General features: G+C 45.9%; 1 protein-coding gene across 1 annotated transcript; it reads left to right on the top strand.

Moving 5' to 3' along the window:
- Positions 1-101: 101 nt before the first annotated feature.
- On the top strand, positions 102-10,512 carry LOC125533090. Its single transcript, XM_048696868.1, has 6 exons — positions 102-220; positions 8,052-8,217; positions 8,461-8,547; positions 8,618-8,713; positions 8,792-10,251; positions 10,452-10,512. Exons 1-5 carry the CDS (start codon positions 102-104, stop codon positions 9,029-9,031), a joined length of 708 nt encoding a protein of 235 aa, XP_048552825.1. The 3' UTR covers positions 9,032-10,251; positions 10,452-10,512.
- The last annotated feature ends 12,238 nt before the right edge of the window (positions 10,513-22,750 follow it).

Raw genomic sequence — 22,750 nt, 5'->3', positions numbered from 1 at the left:
ACCAGTCGAAGATGTAGCAGGGATCGAGCTGGACCTGCTTGTCGCCGGAGCTGTCCTCACCATCGATGTCCTCCCTCTTCTTTTTTGGTGGCAGACCGGCCATGGCACGAACCACTCGATTCTTCTCTTGGGCGAGGGCGCACGTGTTCCTCCGCTACCGCTTCTTCACAATGCGAGCGCAGATGGCTTCCTCCTCTGCGGCCGCCCGCGCCGCTGCCATGTAGGCAGCGAGTCTGGCCTCGGCGCCCCTTATCCTCTCCTTGCCACGACGAGCACTCCGGTCCTGATGGGACTCATACTCCGCCTGACCGGAGATCGGGAATGAGGGATTTGAAGGCCGCCGAGACCGCGATGATCTAGCCCTAGAGGATCCGAGTGCGAGTTGAGCCGACGCTATGGAGTCGCGCCGGACAGATCCTACTGTCGGTCGGGCGTTGTCCTCCCGGGAGCAACGGAGTGCAATGCGGACGGCCATTGCCTCCTCCAACCCGCACGAGATGACACCCCAATCGACGGATGCGGACTAGTTGGAGTCAGATTCACTGCTCGCCATGCCGGAGACGGTCGGAGATCACCGGAGGTGAGCTTGGGTAGCGGAGGGGGGGAGGGGGTGGAGTGAAGTGGCTAGGGTGGTCCGACAAGTGGATGGGGATAAATATATGTGGGGTCGGTGGGCTAGCATGGGCCGGGTCCGACGTGGTGGACACGTCAGGGGCGCCCCATACCCACCCTATGTTTGGGCTGGATATGAGAGGTGTCTGTCAGCCCGAGCGTTTAAGGCACCCGTCTGGGTCGAAATTTCGTGAACGGGTAGTGACATGGTCGTCCGTGCGGGCATTTGAGGCGGATTTGAGGTGCCCAACTATAGATGCACTGAAGCCTCTAACCTTAATTTGAGTCGGAGCCGGGCCTGACCTCGTCATTCATAATCAAAAAGTATTTGTATTCGTGCATGCGCCTCTAAGAAGGACATTAGTCATCGCCGTTTTAGCTCTTGGATCAATTTAAAACACCTGACATCATATATTGCAGTCACGAACGCAAAGCAAAAAAACATGACCTCGCTGTCCCAAGAAAACGATAGTAATCTACGCTGGAGCTTCGTGTTGATGGATGGGCTTGTGCAGTGGCGGAGCCAAGGGGGGGCGAGCAGGGGCGTGGCCCCCTCTAATGATCGAATGATGCTGTGTAATTAGCGATAGGAACGCATGTATTGCTCGCGCTTATACGTACTTGGCCCCCCTATACGGCGTTAATTTAAGAAAAAGGGAGAAGGCCTATGTCAAGCCCACACTAGTGCCGTATGTTCTCGTGTGATCAGCCTGTACGTACGTTTAGCTCCAAAAAAGCTCAAAAAAAGATTAGCATGTACGTGGAATAGGCTCATAAAAAAACATGTACGTGGATTAGTCCCCGCTGTTCGGTGCCCTCGCCCGCCCGGCCGGCGGCCGCCTCTTCTCCCTGACCTATTGCTCCCGATCCTATTCATACAGCGTAGCGCAACTGCGACGGCGCGACGCAGGCTCGCAGCCTGATTTCCAACCAACAGAAACTAGCCAATGATCCAAAGGTTTAGCACATCGCACCATGCATCTAGTAATCTCAATTCTCATCTTGTATCATTGTTGGACATATATACATCAGATTTTACTAGTTTACATGTTCTGGTTGTCTGACTTGTAATGCTATGATTCTATGAAGAATTCCTATCATATACATGTTCTAAAAATTATAGTGACTGTGATGCAAATTATCTTGTATGAGTAATTATTTGCGATGCAAATTTTCCCTGTGTCAAACTTATCCAATATAGCTAATTGTCACACTGCAATTCAGCAGCTATGAAGAGAAAAGCGTTGTCAAACACTGTCCACGTTAATTCATTATTTAAGCAGGTTGCTTCCAGTTCTCCACTGAAATTGTTAATAAGGCTGATGTGCAAGTCATAAATCTGGTCCAATTGACACCCATGATCAGGATATGCCGGACATGATAAGTGTTGCAGAACAAGCAAAAACATGTTAAATTGGGAGCTGCCACTAGACAAGCAAGTTGAAGCTCTAATAGAAGTGCCTCCAAAATATTGATTTTATTTTAAGCGCCAAACGAGAGACTTACTTGGGTTAAAAGTTAAAAAAATTTGACAGGTAAGTTCTCTTCCTGTGAAATTATTATTTTTTTGTCATGTTATTGGCAATTGTAAAGATAAATTTGAACTTATACAACTGTATCAATGTTTTGTATCGTGTGGCATATATTACAGTATGATGATTGTTATTTTTTGGTCTAGAAAAAGTTTAGGAACTTGACTTGGCCCCCCCTATACCAAAATCCTGGCTCCGCCCCTGGGCTTGTGGAGAAGCGGAACCTAGAAAACCATCTTCAAGATGAGAAGCCGTTATCTGCCTAAACACCGTCCCCGCGAGAAAGAACCCTAACCTAATGTGATGGCCGGTGGAGCCAGAAGGAACTAGATATGCTGATACCGCGGCCGCCGCTTAGCGAGATCATAGGAAAAAAATTCGGTACACCCTTCACGGCCTTAATGTTAGGTCCTCTTCTACTACCATGTCATTGTTGATCGCAAATAGAAAGTCATCAAGGATGCGGTCCTGTCAAACCAACGCCATGGAAAGAAAACCTCAGCACTAGAAATGTATAGCTTTGTACTTGCAATTATATAACAAAATTTTGATGCTCCAGAAAAAACAATAAAAAAACTATGAGTATGTAGTTGAAATTGTTGGACATCATCATTTTCATCGGAAAAAAAATGTTGGACACCATTCCGCCCGAGTCTAGCCGATGCGGAGCAAGACATCACTATTTAGAAGAAAAATGTCAGGCATTATAGGTGCTCTAGAAATACCTTACTACTATCAAATAGTAGAGATATTTTTTTTGTGAAATAAACTTTCAATCTATTCATCATCTTTTAAAGCAGTACAAAAAACACTAGAAGTAAAGTAAAATAATAGAGATATTTGACGATTTCGATCGAGGTAGGCAGGAAGGCTAGCAGTAGAATGGTAGCACCACCAACTAGCTTATGAGATCATGGCACGGAACCGCCTGCCTGCTTTTAGGGTTTCGAAAAACGAAACAGATCAGCACGATATTGCTGTGGCCTTTTTTGGCTAGCCGGATTATTCCCTGGGAAAAGCCATGCCTTTTACGAACAGCTTTCACACTTGACGCGCCACATGTACGTGTTGCCGACAGCACGTCAAAAGTTGAGAACTGAGAGAGTGATCTAAATGCTCTTATGTTTTTTTTATAGAGAGAGTATACACAGTGACCGTCTACGGCCATTGTACTGACCACCTTAGAGCATCTTCAACAAGCGCCCAAAAAGATATTTTTTTGGCGCCGCACAGCTCCAGCAGATGCTGTAGCGCTAAAAGTTTTTGGGCGCGCACAGCATATTTTGGGTTTCAGATTACGCGCGCTTCACAATTTGCACTGTGTGTTTTTTGTGCGCGTGTATTTTGGGCGTCTGCAAAAGCGATGTTGGTCCCGGCACACTAAAAGTGTTAAAGTGGCGCGCTATAACTTTTATTGGACGCCAAATTTTTGTGTTGGAGATGCTCCTAGGCACGCGGAATCGAGTATCGCGTCGCTAATAACCAAACTGACTCTCCGGACTCGGCGCCGATTTGTTGTCTGTGGATCGTGCGATCGCAGCAGTGAAACGCTTGTTAAGTTTGGTGGCAATCGCAGCAATGAATGACAAGACAACAAGCCGCCTGGCCAGAAGAAGCCTGCCTGCCTAGCATTTGGTGTGCAGCGACAAACCGAGAGCAAAAACCGCATATGCCTACCTGCCCATCCATGACCATGAGTCGAGTAAGTGGTGTCACTACTTGTGCCGTGGTGTCTGTCATAGCTGACGGCTGAGCAGAGGCGCGCGCACACACGCTCTGCTCCACTTTTGGGCCTTCCAAAAGCGAAACCGCCGGAGACGGTCAGAGACATGGGTGCACACAACGGACGGTGCGTGCCACCTTCGTCTCCACGGTTCTTTTCTTTCTCCTCGTCCAGTTTTCTTATGTTTGATTTGGTTTTTAATTTTTCTGGTTTTCCTCTTTAAATCCTACTTATTTTTTTCCCTATTTTCCTTCAGCACTTTTTATTCTTTCTTTTTTGTTACCTTTTCTTATCGTTTCTTCTTTTTCAAATTCATAAAAAAACATGAACATTCTTCAAATTTTTTTTGAATTCATGGACTTTTCTCATTCGTGATTTTTTTAATTCATATCAACATTTCCTGAAAAGGTTTATTGTACATTATTTTATTTCCAGTATGTATAAAAAAAGTTGTCAACCTATAATAGAAAAGGTTTTCCGTGTGTTAAAAAAATTACAGTTCGAATAAAAAAGGTTAACACATACTAAAAATGTTCAATGTGTGTTAAGAATAGTTTTAAAAAGTTCAGTTTCTATTGAAAATAAGTTTATCGTAGCAAACATTTTTCAAATCTACAAAAAGAACTTGAGTTTACAAAAAATAAGGGTCTCTATAAATTTCGAGGACCACGCTACAGATCTGTGTCTAATATGAAGTGAAGCAAAGCTAAGGTTAACAGTTATTGTGCACTTAAGCTTGATATGATGAAGGCTTATGACAGGTTGGAATGGGAGTACTTGGAAGCAATGATGGGAAAACTCGGTTTTGCCCCCCTTGGATAAAAATAATCATGGGTATGGTACGGTCTGTATCCTTCTCAGTGCTTTTTAATGGTGAAAGGCTTGATCATTTCATGCCGAGCAGAGGTATACGGCAGGGAGATCCGATATCCCCCTATCTCTTCTTAATTGCAGCAGAGGGCCTTTCGTGCCTCCTGAAAACCAGTTCTTCGTCATCAAATATTGTTGGACTAAAGGTAGCACCAACGACCCCGGCCGTTAGCCACCTCCTTTTTGCAGATGACAGCCTGCTGATTTTTAAGTCAGGGAATGAGGGGGCAGTAGCGGTATCAAACCTGCTTGAAACGTACTGCTTGGCTTCGGGTCAGAGGATAAATCATGATAAGTCTTCGATTTTCTTCAGCAGAGGATGCCCACAAGTGGTGAGAGACGATATGAAAAATGTTTTGAATGTGCATAACGAGTCCCTCAGTGACAGGTATTTGGGAATGCCAACGGAGGTCGGTCACTTGAAGAACGGGACTTTCAAATATTTGAGGGACCGAGTTTGGGAAAAGGTTAAGGGATGGATGGAAAAGCTATTATCTTCAGCAGGGGAAGAGGTTCTTATTAAATCAGTGGCTCAAGCTATTCCAGTATATTCGATGGCATGTTTCCGGCTGCCACGGGGACTATGTGAAAGCATTATTTCGCTAATCAGACAATTCTGGTGGGGAAGCAAGCAGGGGAAGCGGAAACTGAGTTGGGTGGCATGGGATGTGGTGACCCTGCCAAAGTATCTTGGAGGTCTTGGTTTTCGGGATATGGAGATGCTTAACTTGGCCCTCTTAGCACGGCAGTCCTGGCGCATGTTACAAAACCCACCATCTCTGAGTGCGAGGATCCTGAAAGCAGTATACTACCCTAACTCGGACATTTTTGGTGCAACGCTAGGGTCTCATCCCTCGCAGATTTGGCGGGCTATTTTGGATGGCCGGGATATCATGGTTCAGGGGCTGGTGCGCAAAATCGGAGACGGTGAATCGACACAGATATGGGAGGATAATTGGTTGCCGAGACAAAACATGAAGAAGCCGATCACTTCTTTGGTGCAGAACCCTCCAACTACAGTGGCTGAGCTGATAGACCATACGTCTTCATCCTGGAAGGAGGATCTAGTCCGGAAGGTGTTTATACCAATCGACGCAGCAGCCATATTGCAAATACCCCTCTGTACACGAGAAACTGATGATTTTTGGGCTTGGTCAGAGGAGAGGAAGGGCACGTTTACCGTTCGATTGGCGTACCGGATGATCCAGCAAACGAAGCTAAGTCGCTAGGCGTGGTTGTATGAAGATGGGTCCTCTTCCGACTCCACGGGTGCTGACCAGGGATGGACCGAACTGTGGCGGATAAAGGTTCCCTCAAAACTGAAATTCTTCTTATGGAGACTCGCCAAGCATTCTGTCCCCACAGCAGCGCTACTCCATCATCAAAATATGTCAACCTCACGAGCTTGTCGTCTTTGTGGGGCTGTTGATACCTGGCGCCATGCCATTGTGGATTGCTCCGTCTCAAGGAGCACTTGGGCGCTGTCTTCCGAGGCGATCCTTGACAAGATGAGTACATGCATTGAGGAAAACGCAAAGAGATGGTTGTTTGTCATGCACGAATCGCTTAGCACGGATGATTTCCTTGTCTTCGTCGTCACCCTATGGGCCTTATGGGGCGCTCGAAGGCAGGCAATGTACGAGGACATCTTCCAGACACCTTATGCCATCAACGGGTTTGTAAACTCCTACATAGCAGAACTCAAGGCTCTCCAGAAGCCGCAAGTCGCTGGGGTGAGGGGGTCACAAACTTGAGTTAATCGCTGGATTGCACCGCCATTGGGGATGGTCAAGATCAATGTCGATGCCGCAGTAGGCCGGGCGCGAGGTGCAGCGGGAGCTATCTGTAGAGACCAAGACGGAGCCTTCCTGGGAGCTTCGGCGGTGGTTTTCTCCCATCTTTGGGACCCAGGCACTTTGGAGATGCTCGCAATCCGGGAGGCTTTGGCATTGGCAGATAACATATATGTCAGAAGGGTACATATTGCTTCGGATTGTAAAATGGCCGTCGATGACATCCAACAGCAAAACAAAGGAAGCTATTGGGCAATTGCACATGAAATCATACAACACCGGACTGAATTTGAGGCTTATAACATACTTCATGAATTTAGGATCTCGAATGTAGAGGCTCACAAGCTAGCAAAGCATGCTTTATCTCTCGGGGTTGCCGCCATGTTTGGTTAGGCCAGCCCAACGAACTTGATTTCGTCCCTGTAAACATTGTGACGACGTAATAAAGCTTTGCAGTTTGTCTAAAAAAATGCACCGACTCTTTTTCTGGTGACCTAGCCAGGCTGGGCCACCGTTCAAGATCGCCACGCTAGATCACCAACGCCGCCATCGAGGATCGCCTAATGAAGACCACCACTCGAGCACACATCTGCTTCGCCATCAGTAGCAACCCTCCAACTCTTCCACAAGCAGGACTTCGCAGATCATGACCTCCCCGCCTCCACCAGCGCCACAAGGGCTTTGCCCGGCGACGCTCCGTGGCGACGGTGAGAAAGGGAGTAGATGGGGCGGTGCCTAGGGTTTCAGTCGCCTCAGGTCCTTTCTCCACGAGACGTTATGAATGGTTTCTCCGAGATCGGAGCTTTGATATTAAGAAAGTCACCATAGATGATTCACTATTCACGAAAACGTTTCCTTGCATTGAAAATTATTTATTCCATTTTACCCACATTCGGATGGTAAAAAAATTCCGAATAAGTAAACAGTCTAGTGCCCTAATACTGTACCATAAAGCATGCATGAAACTTTTCATGAAAATTTATACCATGTGTTGGAAAACTCTGAAATAATTGGGGTGTTCTAGAAATCTTCTTTTTATTCTTTTTTCATAAATTGTTGCGGGACTCGTTAATGACCCGAGTCTGAACAGTACAAAGCAAAATGTGAAAAAAGTTCAAACTTCAACCGTTAAAAAGTTCTACGATATATTCATGTGTAGTTACAAAATTCCAATCATCAAAATCGTACCTTTTAATATATACAGGCCACAAGTTAATCCAGGGTAAACTGAGCAAAGCTTGAGACGTCTTCTTTTTTTCATTTGTCAAGGGTAGGTGTGCACATCGCGGGACAAATGCATGAATCTCTATTATTAAAAAGGTGTTGATTTGCGAACAAATCTGTGGTTGGATGGTTAGGTGGATAGTGGTATCCCCATCTCATTAGGTTTCTAGTCCCGGTGCTTACATTTATTCTGAATTTATTTCAGGATTTTTGGCGATACGCGGGAGGAGATTTTCTTGTCGATTACGGGGCGCCTACGGTGACTTTGTAAAATTTCAAGATGATATGCTGGCTCAGTCTCTCGGAGCCGCCGCAGGTCGCCGCCCTTCGCTGCGGGAGAGCCGAGCCGCCGCAGGTCGCCGCCCTTCGCCGCGGGAGAGCCGGAGCCGCCGCCCGTCGCGCGCCGGGGGAGCCGCCGCAGGTCGCCGCCCTTCGCCACGGGAGAGCCAGAGCCGCCGCGAGCGTGAGCAGCCGCCCGCCCATCCTTTTATTGTGATGAACTATTTCTTTCGCACGTGATTAGTGTTTCAGTTCTAGATCATTCAAATGTTTTGGTACATTCAGTTTTTAATTTCTTGTGGAATTAACTTTGCATGTCTCACCTTTTTTGCCCGTGGAGAGATAAGATTATAAATATGAATCTGTGATATTCTAAGAATCTGCGTTGTGTTCCAATTGTCTCAACTTTCAAATATCATTTTTACAGGACAAAGATATACTTCTAAAAACATTGCATGGTGTTCGAAGATATTATGCATACCGCAAAGGCCTTCTGCAACTTGACTTTATCAAGGTACATGTCAGTTTTATCATTTGTGCTTTCCTGGATTGAACTTGCTGTATTCAGTTTGAACATTTTGCAGTGGAACAGTAACCCCGAGGAAGTTTTAAAACAGATTAAAGAGTCAACTAGATGGTCTGATGAGCTGGATGATTATGAGCTACAACTTGGTTTAAAGGTTTCTGTTACCATTTTTTTCTTATTCTGAAGACAACTGCCAATTTATTCAAGTTATATAGTTATTCTCTCTTAACAGGGTCATATGAAACTTTTAAAGAGACATATCAGTGAATTGGACACAACTTCCACAAGCAGCAGCATGCCTGAGGTTAGATTAGTATTAATCTTTGTCTTGATAATTAGAGTCAGACATACATCTGCTGCTCCCTGGCTTCTCATCTGGTTCTTTTGTCCTCGATTTCTTTCTGAAGGCCATGCTCGTAGTTTTTTCTCAGCTACTCAAGATGTTAGCACTACTCTTCTACATTTAGCCTGAAATGGGAAGTTGTAGACATAGGTTGTGGAAACTTGAGAAATATTTGAATGGTACTTACTAAGTTCATTTGAGCACTAGCTCTTCAAATTGAGGAGGGAGAATAAGTGATTGGTTTGGGACTATATGTGCATTGCAAAGGGCTTCTCTAATTATTTTAATTCCTAGATCTGGTCTGAAGAGAAGCTTAGTTCTCTTATAATCATTTTCTATTCTGTACTGAAATGGAACCTTCATCTTGCAGTATTCTGTAGTAGTTGATGGAAGTAGAGAAAGGTTGGTTGATGATGTATCAAATATTAAATAAGTAAAAAAATTGTGCACATTATAGTACTGATAACATGGTATTAGACCGACAAGGTTTTACAGCGCAGATAAAACTGATCTCCGTTAGGATGTTTTCCCCAAATGAGGTATCGTCCTTCAAGTGAGTTATTTCTATTGATCTCTATGATAATTTTTCATAAATCATATATTAGTCGAATTTAATTGGTTTGTACATGTACAGGTGCCACTGATTACACCATTCGATGAGTTCGATTTGGTAGGATCAATGTTGTTTGTTGTTCTGTTCCATGATTCCTGCGATTTTTTGTGTTTCATCAAAGGTGGTGTGGCTATGATACTAAGGGAGACTTTGTGGCGGTGTTTCAGGATCGATATCATTCAGTAGTGCCTGACCAACAAAGTGTGCTCAACTTTTGGCTTTAAGAGATTAGCTTCAAGAGAGCAAATGAGTATGACGAGCACTGATTGGTGAATTCAGAAGAACAAAAGGTTTTCCATGTGTAGTTGTAAACAGAACTCCCTCTGTACTGATACATATTTTTTTTCAATTATTTTCAGACAGGTCGGGCTTTCTAGATCGGAAGGATTTTTTTTAGCTTGGCCTTTGAGTTTCATAAATTCAGAATAAGTTACTACACCTGCCGTAACTGGACAAATCATGCATGTACGACGCCATGCTTGTGCCCTTATTCCTAGAGTATTTCCAGCTGTTTTCTTAGTCGTTCATGCTCAATCAGGTGAGTCTATTTTTCTCCTTTTTTACAACAATTTGAACCTCTCAATCAGGGAAAGATATGCCCATCATCAATGCACTTTTATTCGGTTTTGAGGAGAAATGAGTAGTAAGTGCGCTAACTAAATTTGTCTTCTGTTCTATGCATAGATGCCGTGCGAAAATCAGCTGCAGCAACTATTGTTTTTCTTTTGCTGTTGGGGTATGTGTCCATATGTGTTAAAAATTTAAGTAGTTCTAATTTGTGGCCTAACAATACTTTTGTTAATAGTTGCAATATTCTCTCTTTTCTTATTATTTTATATTAATAATAGCTCCTGAATTAATCTGTGATTTCCAATCCCCCTTGGAGAACAATCAGATTTTCATGCATAAAGAATAACCATGTTCTTTTATTTTTAGGAATGAGGACTCTAAAATGGATGGAGGAGGAGCTGTAGTTCAGCAGCCAAATACAGCAGGCATGCACAACTATATCATATTACAGTGCTTAATGGAAGCACTTCTCTTTAACCTTTTTCCATGATTTTCATTATGTGAATTTGATTACTATGATGCCAGGTAACTTGACTATTCAGTATCTGTATTTGAGGTCTACACCTAATAATTTCTCTCTAAATAACACCTCTGAAGTTTCATTACACATGGATGAATCACTATTGTTATCATACAAACTCGAGTATTTAGTGTTTGCAGTTCGCGATATTTCCCCCTATATCGTCCTCTTATACCTCAGTTGCTGACTAAATATAGTAATTGCTATGGTCGTTACAAAGGACTAGCTTGATATGCATTCCGAAATATATCCTTTTCTATGATTTTGTGATTGCTTTCTCAGTTTAATGATACCTACTCATGTGAATGTACAGAAGTTTGGCCTCAAACAAGATAGAATTGCAAACTGAGGGGTTTAGAGCAAGGCATGGAAATTAGGAGACCACTAACCATAAGGAGGAGGATTGGCAATGAGATTAGTAGGTGAAGCACCAAACCCAATCATATAGACATCCTCAAAAGGCTAAGGTAAAGACTTGTACTGTGAATAGATTTGGATAAAAGTTAACTGTTTGTTCACTTGATATTATGTTTCTTGATGGTTGGTTCATACAACATGATTATGTGTGGGAAGAAGCGTGAGTTTCCTGCCACTGTCGAGGACGTGGGAGTCTCGGTTCCGCTACGCATCGACACGGGTATCAAGTGCAACTGCAGTAGGCGGGGACATGGGAGCCCCGTCTAAGCTGGTGAGGACGCGGGTGCTGCCGCCATTTGGACCGCTCCGCAAAACTAAAACAATTTTTATATTACATAGTTTACATATCTCAAATTACACAAATTTCTGATTACACAGTTTATTTTTTCAGAACCGAACGAGTTAGGTTCCAATTGCTATCTTCTACTTTTTTATATTCTTATTCGAAGTTCGCATCTTTGCCATGTTCAGTTGGACAATGCCTACACCTATTATAAGTCCTTTCAACTTCACACAAGAAATTAGATATCCTGAAATCTTTACTATAGGATTGTTATTTCTTCATGGATTGGGATTTCTTTTTGGTCTGCTTGAGCTTCACATGCCATAGTAAAAAGACAACTCATTGGGGTTCGCTTTAAACTCGACCTTTGGAGAGGCAGGGATCATCACACGCTATAGATATCCTATTATTTTTCTGAATATGAATTCAAATTCAATACTCACATGAATTTAATGGGCTGCTTCGATTGAGACGTGCGTTGCATGGGCATGCTTCCCCGTTTTGCCCGCCTCCCCCGCGCACGGGATTGACTCTGCCCCTGCCTCCGCGTCCCGCCTCCCCATGCGTCCCCTGCCTCTGCCTTTGCCTCCGCCTGTGTATACCTCGCCCCTACCTGTGTACACCTCGCTCATGCCTGCTTGCAGCTCTAGGGGGGAGGTGTGGAGCCAAGGGAGGGGAACGGGTGAAGAAGGGAGGATGAGATGGTGAGAGCGAGCAAAACAAGAGGACGAGAGATATGGTGAATCGAGACACGACGGTGAGACACACGATCTCTCATGATCCAACGACCCCGCGCGCGATCGGTTGACTCGGTCGGTCGGTCGGGTAGAATCGTTTGCCTAGAATTAATGTATTGTAGCTGAGACGTGCGTTGCACGTGCAAGCTTACTAGTATATATAAGTGCTTGTGTTTGTAGTGATGTTAAAAAAAAGGAGTTGGTTTCTCTAAAAAAGAGTTGTTGTTTTTACTCATGCCTCCTTCCTTCCCTGGTTTTTTGTTGTTAACCATGTCATGCATTAACTTAATCAAATCAAATCTTACCAATATCTCAACTAAACCAATTTTCCTTGCCTTTCACTACTCATACCCAAATCAATTTAAATCATGCCAAAACCTCAACTAAATCAAAACTTTCATTGCCTTCTCCTATCCATACTCAAATAAAATTAAATCTTACCAAAATCTAAAATTTTCTGGATGTCTCCATATTAAATCTCTATTATCCCTACTATTCCATGTTGTTAAAAGACGTCGTGTGTGTTTCACTTCGTAACACCACTATTGATTAAAGGAAAAAAAAATCCACCCTCTCGCTCGACCCCACCAGCATGCAAAAAAAAGTAAAAAAATGAGTCAATTACATCACTGGTGCAACAACTTGGCATGAAAAAATAGTTTAGTGCTAAAATCTGCAATGTACATTGAACTGGTGTCACAACTTGGCTTTGACGTGCATACACGATGTAAATCACGTTTCTATACGAACAAGGTGCTGACTAGACGCGCCAACGTGGCATGGGGCCCGCTGTCAGCGACTGGACAGCAAAAAGGACGTGTGGCCTAATATTTTGCAAAAAAAAACTCAAAATTGGATCTCACAAAAGAGCCCCTGCTACAAGGGTCCACTTGACAGCGCCACAGAAATAATTAGAAAATAGCGCCCCTGGGGATACAAACCGCTGACCTATAGCGAGCAGCTGCGCTCGGCTAACCACCTAGCCCATGATCATTTCACATTATTTGTGGATGCCTCTGTCTTAGCAGGCTCGAGTAGCGGCCCATTTTGCACTGTTATTTTGAAAAAAACTTTATAAAATAAATGTAAATTGTAACCATGTGTTATATTTAAAATAAATTTCAAAATAACAATGAACACTTTTATATAGTACATAAATATTTTTAATTATATAGATATTTTTTGAAATAATACTAGAATATTTTTATAATGTATTATTCAGGGGGGGGGGGTGTAAGAGGGAGCATGTTAAAATTTTCCATATTATTATTATCATCTATACCATAAGAATATAATTTACATATATTTTATAAATTCCCCCAAAAGTAACGCTGCTGGGTGGTGTGGTGGTCACTCGCACCTGATGACTACATGGAGCTGCTTTGAATCCCAGCCAACTATTCATACATTATATGAATATATGTTTCTTAAAGCATGAACACTTCTATATACTACATGAATATTTTGACAAAACAGTGAATATTTTAAATTTTACATAAGAATTTATGAAAATGTATAGAGAAATAAAAAAATTCTTAAGGCATGAACACTTTATATACTACATGAATATTTCTTTAAATTGTGAACATTTTAAAACTTATAAAAGCATTTATTGAAATATATGAAAAATAAAGGCTTTCTTAAACCATGAATACTTTTATATATTACATCAATCTATTTTCTAAACTGTGAACAATTTCAAAATTATATAAGCATTTATTGAATATGTGAATTATTACATGAACAATTTGGCAATTTATAATTTAATTATATGGTTATATGCTAAATTAATACATGATTATTTAAAATGTATTTTATTCATTTTATGTTTACATTATTTATAACGCAAGATTATTATTTGCATACATTGTACAAGTTTCTAAAAAAATATGGAAAATAGGCTGCAGGGAGTGTGGCCCACTTAGATCTAAAAGAATATATAGAGGCGGTTTTAATGTGTAAAGCACTCAGGTCAGTTGGTTGGGTGAGCGCAACTATGTCGCGTTTGGTAGGCTGCATATACCTCAACCAGGCCCGTGTAGAAAGAGAATGACACGTTTGGTTACCTGCATTCGTTGTTGGGCATGCATAGCATGCACATTAAAGCACCTATGGGCCTGCATCTAGAGGAACGCTCAAATTGGCCGTTTTTGTGAAGCCAGGCCCGCGCGATGCAACCCTCGACACGTGGGCATGGGCGGTTGCACCCGTGGGTGCGGTCCCGAGAAGTCACGTTGTTTCCAAACGCGTTGTCATAAATTACCCTCACCTCCCTTCCTCGCCGCTCTCTCCCCTCTGGCTCTTCCCCATTCACACCGGCGGCGGCGACCACCGGAGCTCTACTCCGATTGGATCCAAGACGGCGGCAACCACAGGAGCGCCTGCAGACCTCCACCGGAGCGCATCGGCCATGGCGGTAAGTCCCCGTCCTCTCTGTAGATTAACTGCTTTCGACTCAGGCTAGATTAGATTAGAGCACGCGATTGAAGAGTTAGGGAGGGGATTGAACACATCGGGGGTGGAGGATTGCCATCAATCGATTCTGCATCAACGGCTACTAGGGTTCATAGGTTTTTTTGATTACATCGCGGGTGGGGATTGGGGTACAAACTTTCTTGTCTAGCCGCGGCGACCCTAGAGTCGCGTGGAGCGGCGGGAGGGGGGGTAGCCATCTTCTTTTCTTCCTCATCATCTTCGTCCGCATCGTCTTCGTAAAGAACGATGGGTCTTGCACGGTCGCCTGCCACCGGCGTCCTAGCCACCATCTGCACCTCGTCATTGTTTGCCTCCAGCGACCCGCACGTCCTACTCCAGTATGCGCGCGGAACGCTGGTCTTGAGGCGCCTTGTACTGATTGTATTTGGCCCATCCTGCCCGCTGTCTAGCATCGCCGGAGTTTGCATGATTCATGGCCATGTGCAGGATGTCCACTGACATTGCACCCTTGGCTGGGTCCGGTATCAGTGTCTTGACGTCTGACATAGCCTTCTTCACCACAACATCGGCCTCCTTGTGCATGTCATCGATGCTGCTGAAGTTCAAGCACACTTCCATGGTGTGCTGGAACTTCTTGCAGTCACCGAACGAGCACCCAAGGAAGAAGGCCCTCCATATCCAATGCCCCAGGGGAAAGGGTTGGGGTTGGAGTTCATGGCGAGGGAGAGGTGATGAAACAGAGAGGTGGAAGAGGAGAGGTGGTGACCCCGCAAAAAAGAAGAAGAGGAGAGGTGGTGAAACAGAGAGGTGGAAGAGGAGAGGTGGTGAAACAGAGGGGGTTTAAGTGCAGTGCTTGGTTAGTATAGGGTGGGTTATTATAGGAGAGTTAGGCCAATATGAATGAATGTTGACCATTGAACTGCGTGCTTTTCATAATGCACATGGACAAGGGAAAGGAGGTCGTGCCACCATTGGTTGAAGTGCCGGTGCAGGATCACCCAAGCGCCAAGCGGAGGAATTATGGCCACTACCATTAGGAGTCAGGACCAAACCACTTCTGCAAGGTTATCCTTGGTCCAAAACTAGAGAGTCTGCCATTGCCTCTAGACTTCACGAAGTACTTCCCCGCTATCCCTACAGAGTTCAAGCTCAAGATGAACACCGGCTGCGCATGGAGGGTGACGGTGAGGGTGATCAACGGCAGGGTCACCTTTGATCAGGGTTGGGCCACCTTCACCGCCGTTCACCAGATCATGATCGGGTACATTTTGATGTTCAAGCTGCTGACCTCCGACACCATGAAGGTGATCGTCTTCAACGACGAGGGCGTGGAGGTGGTCAACAAGTGCAAGGAGTATGATAACGCCTTCGCCGTGACCGCCTGAGCTCCTGTTTCCCATTCCTTGTTGGTTCTTGGTTTAAGACTCGGGTTTCGTTTAAAACTTATCATACTATGTTCGTTTAAAACTTGTGATGCATGGTTAAGACTTGTGTTTGTGTCTAAGTTTGTTTTGCAGTTTAGTTCTTTCCATCTGTGTGCCTCTGGTAACCTCACCACATTGAGGAGGAGGTTACCACACAACTATCCTGGATGTAACCAAACAACCGGAGTTGTGTTTCCCCTCAAACAGGTCCGCAACCAAATAGCAGGCCTTTGGTTTTGACACATGCAGGCTAGCGGGGATGCACGCAACCAATCAACATACAGATGTTGGTTTTTTGCCTGCATATGCTCAGACAACCCAGTTGGGATAAGTATGCAAAGTGCCTAAAAACGATGCAGGTAACCAAATGCATCCTATGTGCTTCAAGTCAACGATTCGAATCCTGCAGACCCAGTTTATTTTCGTTATTTTCTGTCATGTTGACGAGTGGACCCTTGCGTCCGTTGTAGCTAGGGGCTTTTTTGACAGAAAAATTTCTGAGATTTTTTTTTTCAAAATAGCAAGCACACGTCATCTTTGTCGTCAGTCACTGTGACAGCGGGTCCCATGCTACGTTGGCACGCCTAATCAGCACCATGTTTGTATAGAAACCTGATTTGCACCGTATATGGACTTCAAAGCCAAGTTATGGTACCAGTTTAATGTATGCCGCAAGTTTTAGCACTAAACTGACTTTTCGCGCCAAGTTGTGGCACCAGTGGTGTAGTTGACTAAAAAAATCAATGATGGAAACCCATGCAAGAATGCCAACTCCACCCTTGTTTCCCAAGCAGCCTCTCTCCAATCGACACCAACCAATCTTCCATCCCCACGCCGCCGCCCCGTATGAGTCCCCTCCTTATCACCCATGCCACTACCAGCCTTGCACCGGGCACTGTTGGCCCTTCCCTATTCCGCTTCGGCCACCATCTCCACCCTCCATCATGGACCTCCTCCCACTAAAGCGTCGGTGGGCGGCCGATCAGACACACAACAAGGGCAGGGTCGAAATCGAGCAGTCGGGCCACAAGGAGGTGGCACGGCAATGGTGGACGGCTTAATGCGGAGTAGTTCTGTAGGGGGTCGTCGAAGAGTCGGCTGGCAAGCGCGTGCTAGACGGGAAAGCGATGGCAACCATGCCGCGGGTAGGGCATGGTCAATGGTGGCCATCTGGTGTTTACCAGTGTGAGCGAGGCATCCACCATTACGCAGCCAAATAAGTCAAAGCCTAGGCTGAGGTTGGGCATTGTGGTTGGCATGAAAGCGGACGGACTTGAAGATCACCAAGGCCGGTGACGGGTCCGTCGCCGCCACACAACCTCTAAACTTGGTGGAGACGTGAAAGGAGAGCAGTGGCGTTGTGAAAACCTCGACACCTACTGCTACAACCACGACCACGACCATTATGGCGGTAAGAATGATACTAACTACTCTCTCCGTTCCTAAATATAAGACCTTTTAGAGATTTCACTATAGATTCCACACAAAGAAAAATGAGTGAATCTACACTATAAAGTATGTCTATATACATCTGTATGTAGTTTATACTTAAATCTCTAAAAGGTCTTATATTTAGAATCAGAGAGAGTATATACATATTCCCTAGCTTGAGAAACAAAATCATCGATCCCTTCATTCGACAGCTTCGCCTTCATGCTTCGACACTCATGGAAGGGAATCGGGGTGATGGAGCCTGATGTCCCTCTTCATCTTCACCGTGGTGGTTGTGTGTGTGCGTTTCGGCTTGTGAGTCATGGACCCCATGGGGTTTGTATCGTGTATGTTGGCTGTTGAGCCGTAACCCTTACTGGGTTTGTATTGTGTGCGCGTATCGACAGAGTGTATTGAACCTTCGACCTTGTTGCGCTCGATGAACCTTGTAAACCACAAAGGATTCAGTTCTCGCTAAAGCGAGGCAAATGCCTCGTTTAAGAAATATAGTACTTATTTGAACAAAGCAGTGTAACCAGAAAGATACGTAGATTTTCGTTCTGGATGGAACAAGTGCACGAAACACAGCTACACATACACATGCAACTCTCTTCTAGAAGAGCCGGCATCGCCAAACATGCAGCTATCGTGCGCTGTTGAGCCTTAACCCTGACTCTTTCTTTGAGCAACGGCCATCCGGCATTTTATTCAATCAAAGACCGTACACAGTCCAAGTGCAAGGCTACGTAACATTCAGCACTCTAGTGGAGAGACAGTGCTTTGCTAAAACATGTGTTGTTACATTTGCCTCCATTCCACAATGCTTCACTTCAAATCCCTGAAAGTTGAGAGATATGATGCCATCTCTCTAAAAACCGGGCCACATCTTGAACAATCACGCTTAGCATTCCAATCACCAGCCACATTTTTGTTATCAATGACCAACTGAACCCTTGTCCATCCTTTTTCTTTTGCCATTAGCATTGCATCTCTGCAACCTAGAGCCTCGCATACAAATGGATCACTACCATGGTATGCTACAAATTTTCCTTAGAGGAAATTTCCCTCGTGATCCCTGGCTACCACCGCAACCCCTGCTCTTCCTTCGGCAGCATCAACTGCTGCATCTGCATTGATCTTTATGATACCAATTGGTGGTTTATTAGCTAATGATAAGATTAGACTCGGTCTTTCCTGTAATGTAGGCACTAGTGCACGTACGTGCCCACGTTTGTTGTAACTCCTGCTAGTTAGCCTCTATATGTACCCCTGCACATAGAGCAATACCATGACTCCAGTTTCAGTTAACATCTCTTTCTAACATGGTATCGAGCAAATCCCCTGGGTAAACAAAACTTCCCCACCTCCCTCCCTCCTCGATGGCTCGCGACGGAGACATCCCTGCCGCTGGGAACAACCTAACCAACCTCGGCCCCCTCGATCACCTTCCAGTCCCAACGCCAACCTCACATTCTACCACCCCAATCCCCACCGCCCCATCCACCGCTCTGCTGGCCCCCACCTCCATCAGCGACACCATCACCGACATCTCGCCGTTCATCCCGCTCGTCCTCGACCTCGCGGCACACAACTACTACCACTGGCGGCACCTCTTCATCGTCCATCTCGGGTGTTGCGGCCTCCGCAGCCACATCGACCTCTCCGCCCCTGCTGCCGTGCACGATCCGATCTGGGTCAAAGATGACTCCGCGATTGTCCAGTGGATCTACACGCGCATCTCGTCGGAGCTCTTCAGTCTCCTTCCCAAGGAAGCCACGTCCGCCGTCGTCTGGGACAAGCTGCAGCACCTGTTCCAAGACAACCGTGACGCCCGCATCCAGCACCTGGAGATGGCGATGCGCACCATTCGTCAGTGCGACGAGCCCGTCGGGCACTACTGCCAGCGCCTCAAAGCGATTGCGGATGAGCTGCGCGAGCTTGGCGTCACCGTCATCGACCGGACGCTCATCACCACCCTACTCGCCGGCATCACCGACAAATTTGCCAACCTCAGGTCTGTCATCCTCATCCTCCGCCCGCCGCCATCTTTCGCCGAGGTGCGGTCCATGTTAAAATTGGAGGACGGCCAGCAAACAGCGACGACACCATCACTGCAGCTGTTCTACTCCAACACCACTGGCTCGGCGCCACCACCAACTGCTCCCGCGCACGCGCCAGCACCGCAACCTCCACGCCCTGCCTGGCAGCCTTGACCTGCAGGTGTCATCCCCAACTACAAGGGGAATAATCTGATTCCTGGTTTTCAACACCGGAACGCCGTTGGCGCAAGCAGCAGCAGCCCCAGTGGCACCACTGCATCAACTTCTCCATGGCGCCCGACCACCGACCCCTGGACTGGCCTTGTGCAAGCCTGGTCGGTCCTGCGGCAAACAACTACAGGCGCAGGCGTTGCGACAACCCAACCGCCGCCTCCACATTGGCTTCAGACGCTACCTCATCATCGACCCACCGGCGGCCCCAGCGTGCTCGGCCACCCGCCTCAGCAGGCCTATGCGTCCTACACGCCACACCAGCTCCGCCACAGCATGCCCCTGTGTATCAGGTTCCCATGGCGTACCAGCTCGCCCATGCTCCAGCCCAGGCGCCGTATCAGCTCGCCCAGGCTACTACACCAGTTGCATCACCATACCAGCTCGTACCAGGACCTGTTGCTCCCTCATCGATAGCTCTAGCTCCAGCACCTCCTGCACAATAGGACCAAGCATCCTTCCTGCAGGCCATGAACAACTTCACCATCACCGGAGACGGAGGCTGGATCGTCGACTCAGGTGTGTCTGCTCGCATGTCTGCTAATCTGAATCTGCTGTCATTGTTAACACCCACAACCTCAAACCCATCCATAACCGTGGGCAATGGAACCCATATCCCTATCACACACACCGGCCACTCTCATCTCACAACTGCAACCAAACAACTTGCTCTCAATGACATCCTTGTCACTCCTAACCTTGTGCAAAATCTTATATCTGTTCGAAAACTAACTACTGACAATTGGGTTTCCATTGAGTTTGACCCATTTGGTTTCACTATGAAGGATCTGGCCACACAAGCAGTGATCGCTTGGTGCAATAGTTCGGGAGATCTTTAAACCTTTCATGACGATTCCAACTCCAAGCCTGCCGTTGCTTTCATCGCCTGTGTCAACTTGTGGCACCAGCGACTAGGCCACCCAAACCCTAGCATTGTATCTAGTTTACTTTCCGAATTTTCCCTTCCTAGATGTACAGCTGCCCATGAACCGGCTCTCTGTGATGCCTGTCAACGTGGAAAGCATGTTCGGTTGCCTTTCTCACATTCCCTTACATCCACCTCAGCTCCTTTTGAGCTGATGCATTGTGATTTATGGACGTCTCCTCTTAGTAGTATCTCAGGCTACAAATACTATCTTGTGCTCCTCGATGATTATACTCATTATATATGGACCTTCCCTTTGAGTGCCAAGTCCGACGTTCACTCTGTCTTCACTCAGTTTCATGCTTACATTTCAACTCATTTCAATACACTTGTCAAATACCTGCAATGCGACATGGCCATGAATTTGACAATGCTAACAACAGACAATTCTTTCACTCACATGGAGTTGTTCTCCGTTTTTCCTGTCCTTATACATCACCACAAAATGGCAAGGCCGAACGAGCCCTGCACACCATCAATGATATTCTGCGCACCCTTCTTCTCCAAGCCTGCATGCCTCCTGTTTACTGGGCTGAAGCTCTTAGGACAGCAACATACCTATTAAACATCAGACCAACTACCAAACAGCCTCACACAACTCCTTTCTTTTCCCTCTATCAACAACATCCCTCCTACTCATCTCTCAAGGTTTTTGGTTTTCTTTGTTACCCGAATATCAGTGCCACCACACCACACAAGCTAGCTCCACGCTCAATTCCCTGCATATTTCTTGGCTATCCTAGTGAACACCGTGGTTATCGCTGCCTTGACCCAGTGTCTGGTCGTGTTATTATATCCAAACATGTCACCTTTGATGAAACATCCTTTCCCTTTGCCCAACTCACCAAACCGCTTCCACAAACATCACCTCCTCCACCCTCTCCAAATTCCCCAATCTCCCTCTCCTCTCCTCAAAACACTCCACCAAACACCTCCTCTCACCCCACCCAGCCATCACCAATCTCCTCTCCTCCATCCTCCACTCCTTCCTCACCCATCTCCACCACACCACCAGCATATTCCTCCTCCTCTTCTCCCGACTCATCAGTCACACTGCCACCACTCCCTCCACATGCCATTCCTGTTGCTGCTCCTACTAATCCTCACAAAATGCAAACCAGAGCCAAAACCGACTTTCGTCTCCCTGCCCGACGACTCAACCTCAGTGCCACGACCACCTCTATCTCTCCTCTGCCCTCAACCTTTCGCTCAGCACTTCTGGACACTAACTGGCAGCTGGCCATGCGTGCTGAATATGATGCTCTTATGCAAAACTCCACTTGGGAGCTTGTACCCAAGCCATCCCATGCAAACGTGGTCTCAGGGAAATGGGTTTTTTCGCCACAAATATAACTCTGATGGCACTTTGTCCAGATATAAAGCCCGTTGGGTTTGCAGAGGCTTTACACAACAAGCTGGTTTAGACTATGATGAAACATTCTCACCAGTTGTCAAACCTAGTACAATTCGAGTTGTCTTGTCCCTTGCCATCTCATATGACTGGCTCATCCACCAACTGGACGTTTCCAATGCTTTTCTCCATGGCACCCTAAAAGAAACTGTCTATTGCCCGCAACGTCAAGCCTTTGAGGACACTACCCATCCCAATCATGCTTGCCTCCTCAAGAAATCCTTATACGGCCTCAAACAGGCTCCTCGAGCTTGGTTTCAGCAATTTGCGACCTTTATACAATCTGTAGGTTTTCAACCATCCAGCTCTGACAGCTCACTCTTCATTTACCATCAAAACAATCACACAGCTTATCTTCTCCTATATGTCGATGACATAATCCTAACTGCATCCAGCTCTGATTTTCTTCAGCACACTATTTCCTCTTTGCACTCTGAATTCACAATGAAAGATTTAGGAGCTCTCAATCACTTCCTAGGAATCTTTGTCACCAGATCTGCCTCTGGTCTTTCTCTCCCAACAACAGTATATCAATGACGTCATCTCCAAAGCCGGCATGCACGATTGTCACCTTGCTCGCACACTGGCAGACACCAATGGCGAACTTTCCTCTCAAGGCACTCCTCTCACCGATCCCACTTACTACCGTAGCCTTGCGGGTGCTCTGCAATACATCACAATCACCAGACCTGACATTGCATTTGCTGTCCAACAAGCCTGTCTTCTCATGCATGATCCCAAAGAAGAACACCTCACCCACGTCAGAAGAATTCTGCGATACCTTAAAGGCACCAACACCCACAGCCTCCAC

This window comes from Triticum urartu, chromosome 1 (assembly GCF_003073215.2).
Source record: "Triticum urartu cultivar G1812 chromosome 1, Tu2.1, whole genome shotgun sequence".
NCBI classification, from domain to species: Eukaryota; Viridiplantae; Streptophyta; class Magnoliopsida; order Poales; family Poaceae; genus Triticum; species Triticum urartu.
The sequence above is the reverse complement of the archived record's forward strand: the minus strand, read 5'-3'. Positions and strand labels throughout refer to the sequence as shown.